The sequence below is a fragment of the Prinia subflava genome, chromosome 16, assembly GCF_021018805.1.
Source record: "Prinia subflava isolate CZ2003 ecotype Zambia chromosome 16, Cam_Psub_1.2, whole genome shotgun sequence".
Lineage (NCBI taxonomy): Eukaryota > Metazoa > Chordata > Aves > Passeriformes > Cisticolidae > Prinia > Prinia subflava.
Genome location: NC_086262.1, coordinates 17,111,964 through 17,128,413, shown reverse-complemented (window position 1 = coordinate 17,128,413; position 16,450 = coordinate 17,111,964). Strand labels below are relative to the sequence as shown.

Genomic DNA, 16,450 nt, shown 5'->3' with positions numbered 1-16,450 from the left:
AGAATTATCAGCTCTAACGAGTGCTGCAGTAGTTTTTATCTGATGTTTTAGTTTGGTTTGAAAGAGCTGATTCTGTTTGTGGTCTTGCTCAGCCTTCAGCCTGTGCTGGGTTTCCTTCCAGGCTGCTTGGACAGAACTGGAAAAAATAACCTAATTCTGGAATAACTAATAAAATATTATTTAATATGTTAATTACGTAGTTCAAAACTCACTTTGAAAGCAAACCCTTCCCTTGTTGCAATTTCAGCTAGTTTGCAAGAAGTAAAACTGAAAACTCTCTTCTTGCAGGAGGAAAGTTGAGAGATACCTGGTGGGTTTTTATTCCTGTCCTTCCATCACTGTCCTGTGCTGGATAACCAAATTCTACCTGTGTGAAGTTAACTGGAGCTGGCTGGGATGCATGGGGGAATGATCCAGGATCCCAGATTTGGAAAACAAAATGGTTCTAGAAGAAAGAACCCTTTTAACTGTGTGCAACAAGCACTGTGCCAATATAAATACCAATTAAAAATGACTTACGGGGGTGAGGTTAAGTTGATTTTATTTTACTGCTAATTAAAACCTTTTAGGACTGATGCATTCTGTACTGGAGAAATCACAGTCTGTAGGGTGGCAGAAGGCATCTGCGACTTTGCAGCTTGCATCCAGCTCAGCAGTTCATTATTTGATCATTGCTGGTTCAGCTGTTCCTCTGCTGAAATTTTAGTGTGCTTTAAGGAGTTAAATACATATTATTACATATTTTGAATATATTTTAGGGAGTCAAATTGCTGTTTTAGGAGCTAAAACTCAGCATTGGAAGCGCTGGCAGAGGTGTATTGTAGCAGGAATTCAGGTTAGGTGCTATAGCTGTCACATTCTTTACCTGCGCGGGGAGCCGTGGTGTGTTCAGTGCTGATTTTGGTGCCCTTTGTCCCAGACCAGCAAAGAGGACAAGCTGTCCAGCCGCATCCAGAGCATGCTGGGGAACTATGACGAGATGACGGATCTCATCGGGGACCGGCCGCTGCAGAAGATCGTCGCCCTTCCCAAGCCCTCGGTGCCCGCGGCGCCCGACGACAAACCCGCCGCCGGCTTCTTCGGTGAGCAGCGGCACGGGCCCGGCGCGCACCCGGGCGGCAAATGGACCCCGGTGGGGCCGGCGCCCAGCACCTCGGCACAGCCCCAGAAGCGCTCGGCGGGGCTGGGGGGGCACGGGCAGCGCTCGGGGGGCGGCGCGGCCGCCGGCGCCCGCCACGAGCGCGACTCCTACGGCGGCGGCGGCCGCAAGAAGGGCCAGCACGGCTCCGAGCACTCCAAGGGCCGCTCCGGCAGCCCCGGGAAGCCGCCGGCCGTGTCCTCGCTGGCCTCGGGCCACTCGCGGGCCCACGGCGGCGACCACCACGGCAAGGAGCACCAGCGCTCCAAGTCGCCGCGCGAGCCCGAGCCCAGCTGGGACTCGCCGTCGCGCGTGCCCTCGTTCGGCAGCGGGCAGCACTCGAGCCAGTCCTTCCCGCCCTCGCTGATGTCCAAGTCCAGCTCGATGCTGCAGAAGCCCACGGCGTACGTGCGGCCGATGGACGGGCAGGAGTCCATGGAACCAAAGCTACCCTCGGAACACTACAGCGGCCAGGCCCACGGCGGCGGCGTCAACGAGCTCAAGCCCAGCAGCAAAGCGCACCTGACCAAGCTGAAGATCCCCTCTCAGCCCCTGGATGTAAGTTACTGCCTTCTAAAACCTTCCTCCGCTTGGGCTGGGATTTTCCAGAGTCCCAATTTGCCTAACCCAGGTGGAGTTTTTAGTAAACACTGTGTTTTTGTGACTCAAAGCACCTTCACCTAAGCTGTGTTCTCAATGGGAGGCACACAAAAGTAATTATTTTTGTCTTCTGCTTCTTCAGTGTGGATACTGGGATTTTTATTAAATAAAGGCTGAGACATTCATACTTAACCCCAAGAGGCCAATTTTCACAGAGTATTTCTCTAGTCAGGAGTTAGGGAAATCGTAGGGTATCCACAAATATTTTGACGAGCTGGGTAAATATATTGTTGTTCCTGGGAGCTGAATTGACTGTGAGTTGTTGATACAATCTGCCTGTATCAGATTCTCTTTTGAAGTGAGTAGCAATTACCAGATGTGATTATTATACCTTCACACCAAATTGAACAGGGGGCAGAACTTTTATCAGTTGTGCTGGATATAAAATATTATTGGGTTAGCAACTTTGAGGAGTTTGGTAATTCCCGAATCATTAAGACACAGACTCTGGCTCCAGCTCACTTACAAGGAGCCTTTCCTGGTAATAAAGTCTCATTTCATCTCCTGTCTGACTGCTTGAATCACGGTAGCCAGAGAAAAGCCCTTGTTCCTGGGATTGCAGCAGATAGCAAAGTAAGATCCAGCACACAGGTAAGGAAATCAGAAATTGCTTTATTTGTGAGGACTCTCCACATCACTGCTGATGCAGTGAATCCTTTAGCAGCTTTGTCTCTTTGTGCTTGTGGCAGCCAGGGATGCAGAGGATTCATAATTTGGTAATTATTGCTGTTCCTGGGATCACTCTGTGATGAGTGCTTTACTTGGGAATGCAGTTTGTCATTCCTGTGCGTTCACAGCCCTGCACTTGAATTCAGAGGTTATCCTGGGCTGCTTCCAGGAACTGATGGAAAGCTGTGATTCCCTCTCCCCTCTCTACAAGTTTTTAATATCACTGCCTGCCTGTGATCACTTTAACTGTCAAGTGAAAAGTGAGAGATTATCATCACAGTTTTATGGATGTCATGTATTTGCTTTTCATAACTGTGACTCATGCCATAAAAACATGGATCTATCTGATATTAAAATTGATTAGAAGAGTTAGCAAGGGCTGTTTGTGTCTATGGAGAGTCCATATGAGTCACAATAAGGACTGAAGTTTCTTTTTAACTGTTTGTAGCCCCTGGAAAATTTGGGAGATGTTAATTTTGAGTTTTGATTTGTAGGCATCAGCCTCTGGTGAGGTCAGCTGCGTGGATGAAATCCTCAAAGTAAGTTCTTTGTGTTCTTTTTCCCCACTTTGTTGAAAATACGACCATTTCCAAGGAGGGGGAAGGGCTCTGCAGTTCCCAGGGCCTGTCCCAGTGCAGGTGGTTACAGGAGACTGGGCCAAACTGGGAGCAGAGCTGGGCACTGCGTGTTGTGCTGTGCTCATCATCTCCTGCAGATCCTCCCTGTGTTCCTCCTCCCTGATAACCAGAACCACACTCCTTCCAACAAAATACGGGGTTTAATCCTGATGTTTTAGATTATGGTAAATGCCTTGCTTGCCCCATGGCAGCACTTTCCCTCTCTCCTACCTGGGTTATTTTCCCAAGTCCTTTTAGCCCTCCTGTGATCCCCTGTCCTGTGTCTGCTCTCACAAAAGGATCAAAAGATCCCTCTGGAGCATTTCCATTATTATTTCCTGTGACCTTCTGTACTCCAGGGGCCTTGGAGATGCTCTGAGAGAACAGAAGGCACTTGGCAGCTCCAGGCTTTGATTTCCCCCTTTTCCTCAAACTCTACAGGCTTCCTTTTCCTAGGATTTTTTTCCCACACACTCTGAAAGGATCAGACTCTGACTTGCACTCTAGGTTATCTTCAGGCCAACCAAGTTGATTGATTTATGCCTTGCTGCTTGTTATTATGTCATAACTCTTCTCGTGGGTAGCAATTTAACATCCAGGCTTACATGCAAAATCTTTGTTGCACGTTGGGGAAATTAAGATTAGAATATAAAGCTTATTGAAGGGTGAACAATGGACTGAAAATGGAGAAAATCCAGATTGCAAGTTGAAATCTGATTTATTTTGATAATAACTTTCCTTTTTCTTGTGTTTTAGGAGATGACCCACTCCTGGCCTCCTCCACTCACTGCCATCCACACCCCCTGCAAAACTGAACCCTCCAAATTCCCCTTTCCAACAAAGGTCAGTGCTGAATCAAGCAGTGGATGCTGTTGAAAAAGTAACTCCTGTTAATGATCAGGGTTTTGGAACTCCTACATTCAGTTCTGTATAATCTGGGTTTGTTTCAGTGCTTTATTTTTCTTCACATCATCTGTCAGCAAAATGGCTGACATCTGGCCTTATGAAAAATGTCCTTGGTTTTCCTCTGCTTTGCACAGAGAATCTGCAAAGTTACCTGCAATACAACTTACCTTTTTAATTTTTGTTGGATAAATTCAAAATTTCACCTTTTGAAGCTTGAAGATGCCTCTGAGCCCTTTCCCTAACAGGGAAATGTTTTGCACCATTTTGTGTAGAACCAAGTGAGTTTCCCTCCACGTAGCAAAAGAGAGGCTGAATGGTAAATGCTGAGAAATTAAATGGGCTTTTCTGCATAAACTGAATTTTCCTCTTAGTCTGAAGTCTGTTAATAGTCATATGAGATTTTTTTTGCATTTTCAATTACAAAAAATTAAGACAGTTTAAGAATCACACGTTTTGCTGAAGAAATCACTCGTTCCAAAAGATCCTCTTGCCAACCTCCTGTGTTCTTAAGAACTGCTGAAGGGTTTAAGGAATTAATTCCTGAGAGAAATCCACCTCTGGTGCTGTTGGCAGCACAGGACACGTGTCCAGGGGAGCTGCTGGAGCTGCCCTCTGAGGAGGGAATTCTGCTCCTCCCTGGGGCTGGGCCTGGCAGCTCCAGGGTCCCAGGGCACACTGGCACTGTTTGCCTTGAGGAGCAGCTCTGCAGGGTCCTGGAATCCCAGGACAGGCAGCTGTGGGTAAAACCCAGGAGCTGACTCACCCAGGAATTCATGGTCTGCTTCCTGGATCTGCTGAGTACCACTGAAAGATTCAGCTCAACAGCTCAATGTGATTTTTCTCCAGACTCAACATCTCTCTGGGATGAATTGGGGTGCTCCACCCCGAACTTGGCAGAGCTTCAGAGTGAGGAAATTGCACTGTTTGTCTTCTAAAAGTTACCTATGTAATAATTCAGATCGTGCTCTCTCTGACCAGCTGCTATTCTAGACACCACTTAATTGCTCTTAATTTCCTGTTTGATCCAAATTGCTCCCCAAAACAGAACATCTGAGGGAATAATTTCAGGAAGACTTTCTCACTGAGGTTTTTGCTGTCATCTCTCTAATCCCATCCTTTTATGTGAATGCTTTGACACGACAGCCAAATGTTCCAGGCCCTGTTAGAGGGCACATCCACAAACCTCCCCTGGCCTGCTCCAGGTTCAGATTCCCATGCTGGCTGGATATCCCAGAGCCAGGGCCAGTCCTGCTCTGTGTGACCTGTCCCTGCCTCACTGCGTTTTGCTTCTCTTCAATATCAAAAAATGCAGAATTTACCATTCAGTTCTCAGCTTTACTTTGGAAGGCATACCTAGAAATAAATCCTGTTTTCTGTTTTCCTAGCATTAGATCAATATTAATCTTGCAAATATTACTTTTAGTCAGGGTTTATTTGTGTGTTATATAAAACTGTCAGCCTGGAAATAACTCGTACCTTTTCTTGTAAGGAAAGAAATTCCACACCTTTCCTCATCAACAAAGGCCCTTATTCCACCACTTTGAGTCCCCAGTCCTAAGCTTTTAGGGAGATATTTTCCATTTGCATTTTGAGCACACTTGGCTGTGGGGCTGCTTGGTTTTTGTTTCCCTGGCATTTGACTGAGTTTGGGAAGAGGAAGGTGTGCAGAAATCCACGTGGCTGTGACACAGAGGCCATGTAACACTGCACAGCTCTGGTGATGTTTGAACAGAAAAAGTGTCTTCTGGGGCTTTTTGACCCTCTCAACCTGGATTGTGTCTCTTCACCCAGTTTGCAAAAAATTCCATTTATGGCTGCTCCGAGTCTTTTGACATTTTGCCAGCTTTTTTATTTTGTGGCTGCACATCTTAGCTGTGGAACTCTGTCAAATTCTCTCTCTGCATCCAAAGCCTATAATTTCCTCTGCCTTCTCCCCTCTGTCATTCTTGGCAGCAGCAGCTCTGCAGAATTCCAGGGAGTTAGTGAGCCATAGGCCTGTGCAGTCTGGGCCCAGAGCAGAATCCACCAAACAAAACACAGCAGTGGCTGACTTTAATCAAGCAGTTCTGCTGGAGGAGAGCTCCTTCTCTTCAATACTGAAGTAATACTGAAGTGTTTCACAGCACTGTCCTTGTGGGCAGAGCTTGCTGTGTTCTTCCTGCTCACACAAAATGAAGCTGCCCTTGTGGAGCACTCGATTTGATTTGTCAGACCCTTGGGGTGGGATCACTTTCCCTGTGTGTAGGGAGTGAGTAACTCCAAGGAACCCAAGCTCCTGACTGAGGCCTCTCTGATTGCTGTAAATAGATCTGATAGTTCCCAGGAAGTGTTTGGATCAGAAGAGAAAACTCCATGAAAATAGGTCAGGGAAAGTTTTATGGATGCTACGGAAAAATGCAGATTCCTGTGTCTTGATAAAAAATGTTATCCTGTGACCTCACACTCTGTAATTCCATCCGTGGGCTCCCAGTCAGGCACTCCAGAAATCCTGGCAATGTTTATAAAATGAGCAGCCCAGCTGCTGGCTGGAGGGAAGGGTTGGTCCCAGGGCAGGCCTGGCTGTGCTCGGACCTTGCAGAGGTGACTCTGAGCAGCCACCCCTGGCACACACAGACTCCTCCTGAGCAGCACAAATGAGATCTGACCCGAGGTTTGGGGTATTCCATGGGAATGGGCCCCCTTCCCCTCAGCCCAGGGCTCTGGGGTGGGAGTCTGGCCCTGCTGCCTCCTGTCCAGCTGCAGAATTCCTCTCTCCAGTTTTTTTTTGTCAGAGTTTTGTTTCCAGTGTCTTCCCTGTGTAACCTCGGTCCATTATACTTTGCTTTAAAGGGTTTCCTTCCTTTCAGTTGTTTGCAGTTTCTTTCTGAAGCAGACCTTTAGAAGCTGCTGCTCCAAACAACCTGAGTTGGAAGTAGAGCTTTCTTTTTTTTTTAGTCTCTGAGTTTCTTAAAGAACTATGTATCAAGCAGATGGCAAGGGAGTTGGAAAAAGTTGCACATTGAACCCTAACACCTCATTAAAGTGCACTTAGCTGAGAGCCAGTGCTTCTCCTCTGAAATAGGAAGTTGACTCAAGTGAGGGATTAGGCAGGTGTGTTCTGCAGAATTCCCAGTCCATGTGCTGCTGGAAGGGCTGCCAGTTCCCCTTCCCCTGCTCCCCCAGTGCTGTGGCTTTGGAAATGTGCAATTTGTGGTCTTTATTTCTTTTTTTCACTCGGTTTGTTGGCTTGGCTGTGCTGCCAGTGGCAAAACGTAACCAGGGATTCACACCTGCCTCCTCCTACCTGTGCAGCTGAGAAGAAATGGATTTATTTTGAAGGAAGGGTGGCTGTTCACAAGACTTCTCTCCATCTTTGCTTTGCTCTTGAATTCTTTCTTAATTTTTTATGATTGTTTTTATTGTCCCTTCCTTTCAGTTAGTAAAGAGCAGAGGTATTTAAAACACCTCCCAAGGTGAAGTTCTCCCTTATGAAATTCTCCATCCACAAAATCCATGTTCAATGCGTTGTTCCCTTTTTGAAATACAAAGCTGAGGGAAATTGAAAACATCTCGAGGGTGCTTTGCTGTGTAAAGCTTTTGTGTGTTTGAAAACTTCATTCTGTAAATTGCCTCTGGAGCCACTGGCTTGGGGTGAGGGAAAACCAGGTCACAGGTGTGCCAGGGAAAATGGAATTCATTGTTGAATTCTGGTTTGCCATTACCAGAGCACGTAAGTAAAATGTGTATATAGAACCAGAAATTGAAAATATTTGACTTGATTTATTTTTCTGGGGCCATCAGTTGTCCTCATTTTGAAATGAGGTCAGGAGGATCCTATTTTAAAAAGGCACTCGAGCCTGGAAGGGAGTTTGCAGTGGCTCAGTAGCCTCTGTGTATTTGTTAAAACAATGGTTTAGGATTTAAAAAAACTTCATAATCTCCTGTGTGTTGGGAGTCAGAATTGGAGTTTCTGAAGTGGGAATACTGAGGATGATACAAGTGCTAAAATTTGCAAGGCTTCATCTTTCCTGGCTGGTTTGGTGGGAGATTGGGCAGGAATTGTTCCCTGGCAGGGTGGGCAGGCCCTGGCACAGCTGGGGCTGCCCCTGCATCCCTGGCAGTGCCCAAGGCCTTTGGGCAGAGTGTCAGAGCTGATCACATCTGGAACCTCACCTTGTCCCTGAGGCTCCTCTGTGCCTGAGGAATATTTGTTGTTGAGAGGTTTTCCCTGTTCCCTTTGCTGTGTGTGCCTGCAGAAGGAAAAGGAGGAGGAAAGAGTTGGAAGGAAAACACTTCCAACAGCAGCAAAGTTTGTGTTTGTGTAAGGAGCATAAACAAACGTCCTGAATGGTTCCTCTCCATCCTAAACACACAGGAGGAGGGGATTTAGGGAATCTCACAGGGATTTGGCAGTTTCAGCCCTGATGTGCCCTTGGGAACAGCAGGAAGTGGGGGAGGAAGAGGAGCATGAAGGTCTCACCTGGGATGCCCCAGGGCCCAGAAAAAGAATCCTTGTTTTTGGCTTGTTGTTATTTTTCCCTCTTTTCCAGAGATTAGGTGTGAGCCATTAGATAGAAAGAATATCTTCCTTGCAGCCTGGTTTTTAGTACCTTAAAATTCCCACTGAAGAAACCCACTTGTGATCTTTTATTCCCCCAGGAGTCTCAGCAGTCCAGTTTTGGCACTGGAGAACAGAGTGAGTACACGAAGCTTCCTGCAATGTGTTTTTGTTGTCATTCGGTGTCCTCAGCATCTCCTCAGATGTCAGGGGTTGTAGGAAATGAGGTTTTCCAGACTGCTCACAGGGTGGAGTCTGACTTCAAGTTTTCTCTGCTCTCTCAAGTTTTAAGCTGTTAAAACAGTTGCTTCATTTTCTTCTGCATTTCTTGTTCAGATCTTGGAAGTTCTCACTGGGTGGAAGGGTGGTGTGTTTGAGGAAAAAGATACATTTTAATTGATCCAGTTCTTTACAAAATGCCTCTGTGGTTGATTGATTTGAAAATAACTGAGTGCTAAACCAAAACACCTTAAAAAACCCAACTTCCTGCTTAGGGACATGTTAGAAACCAAAAGAGTGCTTTTGCTTTTATTTCAGCAGAAAAGGCACACAACAGTTTCACTGCTCATTTTTACTTTGACATTTTAAAAAGTCAAGAGAACTGGTCAAGAGCTTATATCACATGCTATTATCTTTGAGTTTCTTGCATTTTTTGAGTTTAGAAAAAAGTAGCTTTTATTCCTTTTAACTGTCATTATTTTGAATCATACTGAAAAGAATACAAAACTCAGGTAAATAGCAGGTAAAATTGAATTAAATTTGTGCTATTATCTTCCACTCCCTCTTGAAGTGATTAAACAGCTTAAATAGTAAAAGAAGAATAGTTTATTCTTAGATATTCACAAGCTGCTTAATCTGAACATCTGATACAGTGGGGAATTAAGGAAACAAATTCAAGCCTAATTCCATGATGCTAAACCGTAGGCTCTCGTTATAGGAGCAGCTGATCTTGAGGTGTGGAAAAGAAGAGCAAAGGTTAATTAAACACAGAGACAGTTCCCTGTGCCTGTTGGGATTTTTTTAACAGCCCCAGTCCTTGTTTTTGTTGATCTGCCCTCAGTTATTTACCAGAATTAAAGAAAAGGGAAGAAACCCCAAACTAAGAATCAGGTTTTACCAGGGTGTATTCCTGCTGTCAGAATTAGTGTTGGATTTGGGGATGTGGAGGTTCCCATCCATCAGGGCTGTGTGGGGATCTGCAGCAGTCAGAGCTCAGCAGGGGGATCTGTACCCCACATCCTGCATGGAAAAGGGAAGACTTTCATCTTGGTAGGAGCAGAACAGTTCTCCACGCCATTAATAACAAATAAAGTGTGTATTGGTTTGCACAGCAATGATTTAAATGATTTTCCTCTATTTTCTTGGTTAAATTATTTGCTGTATTTGGTGTTTTGCCTCTGCATTCCTCCCTCAGCCTGGGGGAGGTTGTGCCTGGTGTCACCTGGGTGCTGCTCCTCCTGTCCCCTCACTTGGCCTTGCTTTATCCATCACTGCATCCTCGTGGCAGCTTTGGGGTGAATTCTTGTGCTGTGCCTGAGTTTTCAGCTGTGCTTTTCCTCTTTTCTTCTCCTAGAACGATACAATCCCTCATCCAAAACATCCAATGGTCATCAATCCAAATCGTAAGTGGCTGCTGAGAATACATTGCACAGACAGTAGTTGTGTTTTAAGAGATTTAGGAAATAGCGTTCAGTAGAATGTGAGTGACACTCCAGCATCCTCCTCCTTGGCTGGCAGGAAAAGGGGATTAAATCCCAGCAGCTTTTTTGGGACAATAAACCAAATATTGCTCACTGGAGTGAGTAAAAAATCCCCCAAGCTGCCTTTCTGCTCCTTTGTTTCCTGTCCGCTGCCAGGAGAGGAGCAGGAGTTTGGACCTTGGAATTGGCTTGGGAATCAGCAAGGGCATCAGCAGGGGATGGGAGCTGCCAGGCCTTGCAGAGCTGGAGGCTGCACAAGTTCAGGGTGGGGAAAGGTTCTGGAGGAGACAGAAAACTGGGTCTGGGATCTTGGGGGGTTTGTTCTGCTCAGTCTTTGCACACAGACCCAGCAACACAGGAAAACTCAGAGGCAACTGGAGTGTTCTGCATGATTTTAGTCCACCTTTCTCAGACTTAAAAATCAATGATATGCAGTTAAAAGATGGTTTCCAAATAGATATGCCCATAAAAATAAATATTTACCAGCTGGTTGTGTGTTAATGAAATTTGTAGACTCTGAGAACTGGTTCTGGGTTAGTGACATTCCTCAGTTAACTTTTGTTGGGATGCACTCACAGGACTCAGCCTGGGGCTTCTGCCACAGAGTTGGCAAGGTGAAAAAAGCACCTGACCTATGGGAAAGAAATCAAACAAAAGAAATGATTTTCAGTTCATACAAACCTGCAGCCAGTGTCCCAAGGCAGCAGCTTAGGGAGCTCTGTGCCACTGCCAGAGCTGGGAATGGGAGAACCCCTGAGAGCAAGAGGCAGCTTTGGGCACCTGCTGAGCTGGGCTGCAGGAGAAGGAAGTTGGAATGATGTTTACTGTGACAATACAACTTTAAATGTATATATTTTTAAAGTGTTTATGATCTGGTAAAGAAAACCCTTAAAAAGCAGATAAATGCATTATTTGTGAAATGATAGCAATGAGCAGTAGTTCAGGAATGGGCTCCTAGAGGTTGGTGCTCAGATCATCAGTAGAGCAGCTCACTGTGGAACTCAGGAGAGTCAGACACTGAATTCTTTCTCATTTTCTCTCCACAGATGTGAATCGAACCAGACAGAGTAAGATGTTTTATTTTTATAATCAAATGTTTCCAATAATCACAAAGGCCCTGCTGTGTGTTTTCATTGTGCTCATTCTCAGTATGTGAAACTGTGTGTGTGTGACTACCAGAAGTAATTATGGCTTTGAATAATAGTAATTAACGATGGCTTAGGACAGTTGCACTGCTGCCACGAGACAGGAAGCAGCCACTGGGGTTGGCTTTCTTTCCTCCATTTCACACACAATCCTTGGCCATTGTGTGTAAGAAGTTGAACACACACAAGTTACCCCCTCCCACACCAGTAAATTGTGTCAGATTTCCTTTCTAAATTTACCAGAATGGGCTCAGGAGCCAAAGTACCTGAATCCTCATTCTTCTCTGCAGAATGACTCAACTTACCATTCTTAACCAGGCAGTGTGTGAGTGGTGTCTGGAGCCTCTCACCCACGCAGCCACTGCAGGATAAACAGTGCCACGCTGAAATCCAGCAGAATGCTTTGGCAGAGATTAAAGGGCTTGGAAAAACTTGTCTCACTTTCTCCTTTTTCCCTTAGTATGTTGAAAGATGACTTAAAACTTAGCAGTAGTGAAGACAGCGATGGAGAGCAGGTATGTTCCTGAAATGACATCCCAAAAAATGCTGCACTCATCCATGGGTTGGGGATCAGGGGCCCAGCAGCAAACTGGGCAGCTTAGCAGGAGATCTGGGACACTAAAATCTCATGGAATGTTTGTAGGCAAACCTCAGGTATTCCTAAATGGAATCTTGGGAAAAAAACTGTGCGAACAACTGAAAAATTGCAGTGCTGTGTTTTGTGGAAACAGGTTGCTTTTATCTAGAAATTCTTATTAACTGATTTCACATGGGCCTTCTCTGAACATCAAATGACAATAGTACACTTTAAAACTTATATAATGGCTCCTTAATTAAAGATAAGCCCCTTTTTATCTTCTACCATCCCAGCTACAGAGCTCATGGTGTGAACACCTGTGTGCACTGGTGCCCTGGGATGTTTGGGGGTGACAGTGGGCTACATCTGTCCCTGGGAGTGCAGCTGCACCTTTATATTTATCAAAAAGTCTCCTTTTTACTCTTTTCAGTGTTAACTTTGTGCAGCTTCTGTCAGACTGGCACTCAACATGCTAAATAAAAATAAAATATGTGTCTGTGCTGCCCAGCAACCCCCACTGCTCCGGGGTTTCTTTTATTCCTGTTCCCAGTTCTGGTACTTGATTTTCTTCAAGTGGAAAACTTGGAGTTGGTGAACTCCACTTACCCTGGGCATCTCAGGAAAATCATTGTGAAATGCTGAATCACCTGATTCAAAAGGTGGAAACAGGATATTAATAAGTGCAGAAATGGGAATTCTCACAGCTGGAGTCAGAATATAGAGAATTGTGCTGAAAACTTGGAGAAAATAACGCTGCTTCACTTTCTGTATAAGGAAAATGCAGATCAATTTAAACTACTGCAAATAAAAAATTTAAAAAAAAATGAAAGGCTCTAAACCGATGGTTAGATTGTTAGTTTAATTGTATATACAAGCCTAAAATAGCTTCTAGAAGTTTCATGCTGTGTTTTTGATTGCAGGACTGCGATAAGACAGTGCCAAGGAGCACACCTGGAAGGTAGGAATTCCTGGGGGATTGCATGTTCAGCCCAGTCAGCACTCCTGCCTTGGTCTCCTTTCCAAAATTCATCTTTGTCCTTTGGCTTGTATTAAAGGAAAAGGTGATGAGAATTTAATCAGTGATTAAATAGTGCTAAATACAATATTTAATATTTCCTGCAAATGAGACTGACCACTTTGAGAAGGGACAGCACCCAAAGGCTGTTTGTTTCCAGGCTGAACTGCGTTCACTCACACTGAATTTTCTCCTGAATGTTGATTAAAATGTTACATTTTGTTGCTCGTAATGAAAGGATCTGAAGGATGTGTCTGTGCCTCGGGTAATGCTTGGTTTCCCTCCCTTTTGCTGCAGTAATTCTGAGCCTTCCCAGCACAACAGTGAAGGAGCAGACAACTCCAGGGATGACTCGAGCAGCCACAGCGGCTCCGAGAGCAGCTCGGGCTCCGACTCGGAGAGCGAGAGCAGCTCCAGCGACAGCGAGGCCAACGAGCCCTCCCAGAGTGCCTCCCCCGAGGTAGGGCTGGCCCCAGCCCTGGCCCTGAGCAGCACAAAAGCTCAATAAAACCTCACACTGCTAAAGGAAAAACCAGCCAGCACGGGCTCGCTGTCAGGCTGGGCTGTGCTGCCGCAGTTCCTGTGGTGGAGGTGACAGCTCCTCTGATGAGCCCACATTTGATGTTTGGTTTGAGGTGGTTTTTAGCACCAGTTGTCTGTTGGGGAGCAGAGTTAGATATGGTGTCAGAACCCTAAAAAGCCGTGGCATAAATATCGCCTGTTGTAGCAGACAAAGGGAGAATTTGTGTGATGTGGGCCTGTATTTCATTTATTTATCTCAGGTTTTGGGTGTACCTCGTGCTTTGGTGTGCAGCATCGTACAGCTGCCACATGGAAAAGGTGGGAGAAATGGGAAATGTTTTATCTAACTCTGGTTTTTACTTTGTTTTTAGCCAGAGCCACCGCCCACAAACAAGTGGCAGCTGGATAACTGGTTGAACAAAGTGAATTCCCATAAAGTGTCACCAGCTTCTTCCGTGGACAGCAATATCCCTTCTTCCCAAGGCTACAAGAAAGAGGGACGGGATCAGGGTACAGGGAGTGGGTACACTGAGCAAGGTGGATCCAAGGACTCCATTTCTTCTACACCAGGGAGAGATTCCAAACCCACCCAGAAGGGCTCGGAGAGCAGTCGTGGGAGGCAGAAATCACCTGCCCAGAGCGACAGCTCGACTCAGAGGAGGACTGTAGGCAAAAAACAGCCCAAGAAAGCAGAAAAGACATCTGTGGAAGAGCCCAGAGGAGGTCTTAAAATAGAAAGTGAAACCCCAGTAGACATGGCAACAAATATCCCTTCAAACAGGCACAAGGCAGCCACCAAAGGCTCCAGGAAACCCAATATAAAGAAGGAGCCCAAGTCTTCCCCTCGACCTACAACAGAGAAAAAGAAATACAAGGCTTCAAGCAAATCTGCCCAGAAATCCAGGGAATTCATCGAAACAGATACCTCATCCTCTGATTCAGATGAAAATGAGAGTCTGCCTCCTTCCTCACAAACACCCAAATACTCTGAGAGCAATAGGACTCCTGTTAAATCTTCCATGGAGGAGGATGACAGCTTTTTTCGGCAAAGAATGTTCTCTCCTATGGAAGAGAAAGAGCTTCTGTCCCCACTGAGTGATCCTGATGAAAGGTACCCACTCATTGTGAAGATTGACCTGAGCCTCTTGTCCAGGATCCCAGGGAAGCCTTACAAGGACGCGGATGCTGCCAAGGAGAAGAAGAGCGCCGCGGAGAAGCACGGGCGGGACGCGCAGAAACAGCCCTCGGACAAGGCCTCCACCAAGGGCAAAAGGAAACACAAGCAGGTGAGGGCTCCGGGGACACGGCCCTGCTCTCCCAGCCCTCACAGGGCAGGTGGCACCTCAGGGCGCTGAGCTGTGCCTCTGCTGCCTGGTGCAGAACTCCCGGAGCATCCCTGTGCTGGTACAGGAGAGCGCTGGGGTTTTCCTGCACAAACACCTGCAGGAGTGCCAGCCCCGTGCTCACAGACCCTGTGCCTCTGAGCTCTGCATCCAGCCCTCTCCTGCCTCCCTGGGACCAGCCCCTGCTGCTCTGCAGGCCAGCTCAGGCAGCTGATCCAACGGGAAATCCCCCTGGGGAAAAACCCCGAAAGTCCCTGAGCCGTGGAATTGCCCATTGCCGGGATAAGGGATGGGGCAGGACTGGGCCTGGGGCATGGCAGCAGCAGAAAACATCTCAGGTGCTGCTTTGCTGGGAGCAGAGGGATCTCTCCATAATAATACTGAATCCTTTTCAAAAGCATTTCACCTTCCCAGCCAGAAGTAAAAGGCAGGAGTGGCTGGGGTGCAGTAAAATGGGCAGGAGTCAGTGAGGGAACTGAATAAAAAGGACTCTTGGAGGGGGGAATGTGAGAAGTCAATGCTGGTGTAATTTTAAACTGCTTTTTGAAAGCTCAGCACAGGGACACTGTGTATAAAGGGCAAAGCTGGGACTGTCAGATGGGCTCAGTGACCCAGGGAGTCTGGTTTCCCTGAGAGCAGGGCTCTGAGGCCCTGGGGCAGGCATCCAAAAACCCCTGTGCTGCTCTGGATGGCACTCTGGAAATTTCATTTTACCATGTCAGAGGGATCTGACAGGGGTTGGAGACTGTTGATCCCTGGGAGATCATTCCCAGATGGATCATTTCAGTTACACCAGTGTCTGCTGGGCAACCAAATAAACCTGATCACTTGCTGAGGTCAGTGAAGGCAGGAGCCCTGACGTGGAACTGCAGACAGATTGATCCTTACTGCTCCTAACTGAGATTCCTGTTTCCTCTGGCTGAGGAAATGAAGTAGAAAATGAGCTGCTTTTGTACAGAGGGAATAACTCTGCCCAGTCCAGTGAACAGGTCCATTTTGCAGGTGTTACTGTATAACTCCTGATGTTCCTGGCAGTGCTCTCACATGTCCCTGGGGTCTGAACTCCCTGACTTCTCTCTCTTTTGCCAGCTTTGCCTTTAACCACACAGTTGGAATGACAGTATTAAAAATCCATGCTCTCACATCCAAACCACAAAGCTTTGGTGAGACCAGTTAGATTTAGGCTTTATCCCAGGAAACAGTGGTGGTGAAGTGTTGTGAAGCCCCAGATCACTGTGGTGCTTCCTGAGAGGATGGGAACCTGTGTGAGGCAAGGACAGGACCCCCTTTCCCCACCCCTGCAGGTTTAACTTTGTGCTCCTAACACAAGTGGCACCACTGGATTTTCTGCATTTCCTGGATTTCCTTTATGACAATTCCCAGGTTGCAGCATCAGTAACAAACCCAATTTAGGGTTTCAATCTGGGGTGTGTTACCAGGTGATTTATTCTGTGAGGCCCCATTTTCCCTCTTTTTCACTGTATTGATCCCTCCAGTACTCCTGAAGACATCTTAGAAATTTACCTTCAAGACCCTTGAGGATTAAATTGATATAAATACCTAATCTCCAACATCTCTGAGCTGACTTTATTAGACTGATGAGATTTTTACCCTTTCCTGG

At 46.3% G+C, this 16,450-nt stretch overlaps 1 protein-coding gene across 1 annotated transcript in view; it reads left to right on the top strand.

Annotated features, from left to right (window-relative positions):
• Positions 1–16,450, top strand: part of AFF4 (ALF transcription elongation factor 4) — a 44,193-nt gene that overhangs the window by 17,149 nt on the left and 10,594 nt on the right. The window contains exons 3-12 of the mRNA XM_063413932.1: positions 920–1,696; positions 2,962–3,006; positions 3,841–3,927; positions 8,629–8,665; positions 10,101–10,149; positions 11,274–11,294; positions 11,833–11,887; positions 12,870–12,907; positions 13,262–13,424; positions 13,858–14,772. Of these exons, the coding sequence (XP_063270002.1) occupies positions 920–1,696; positions 2,962–3,006; positions 3,841–3,927; positions 8,629–8,665; positions 10,101–10,149; positions 11,274–11,294; positions 11,833–11,887; positions 12,870–12,907; positions 13,262–13,424; positions 13,858–14,772 (2,187 nt within the window). The remainder of the gene's footprint in view (positions 1–919; positions 1,697–2,961; positions 3,007–3,840; positions 3,928–8,628; positions 8,666–10,100; positions 10,150–11,273; positions 11,295–11,832; positions 11,888–12,869; positions 12,908–13,261; positions 13,425–13,857; positions 14,773–16,450) is intronic.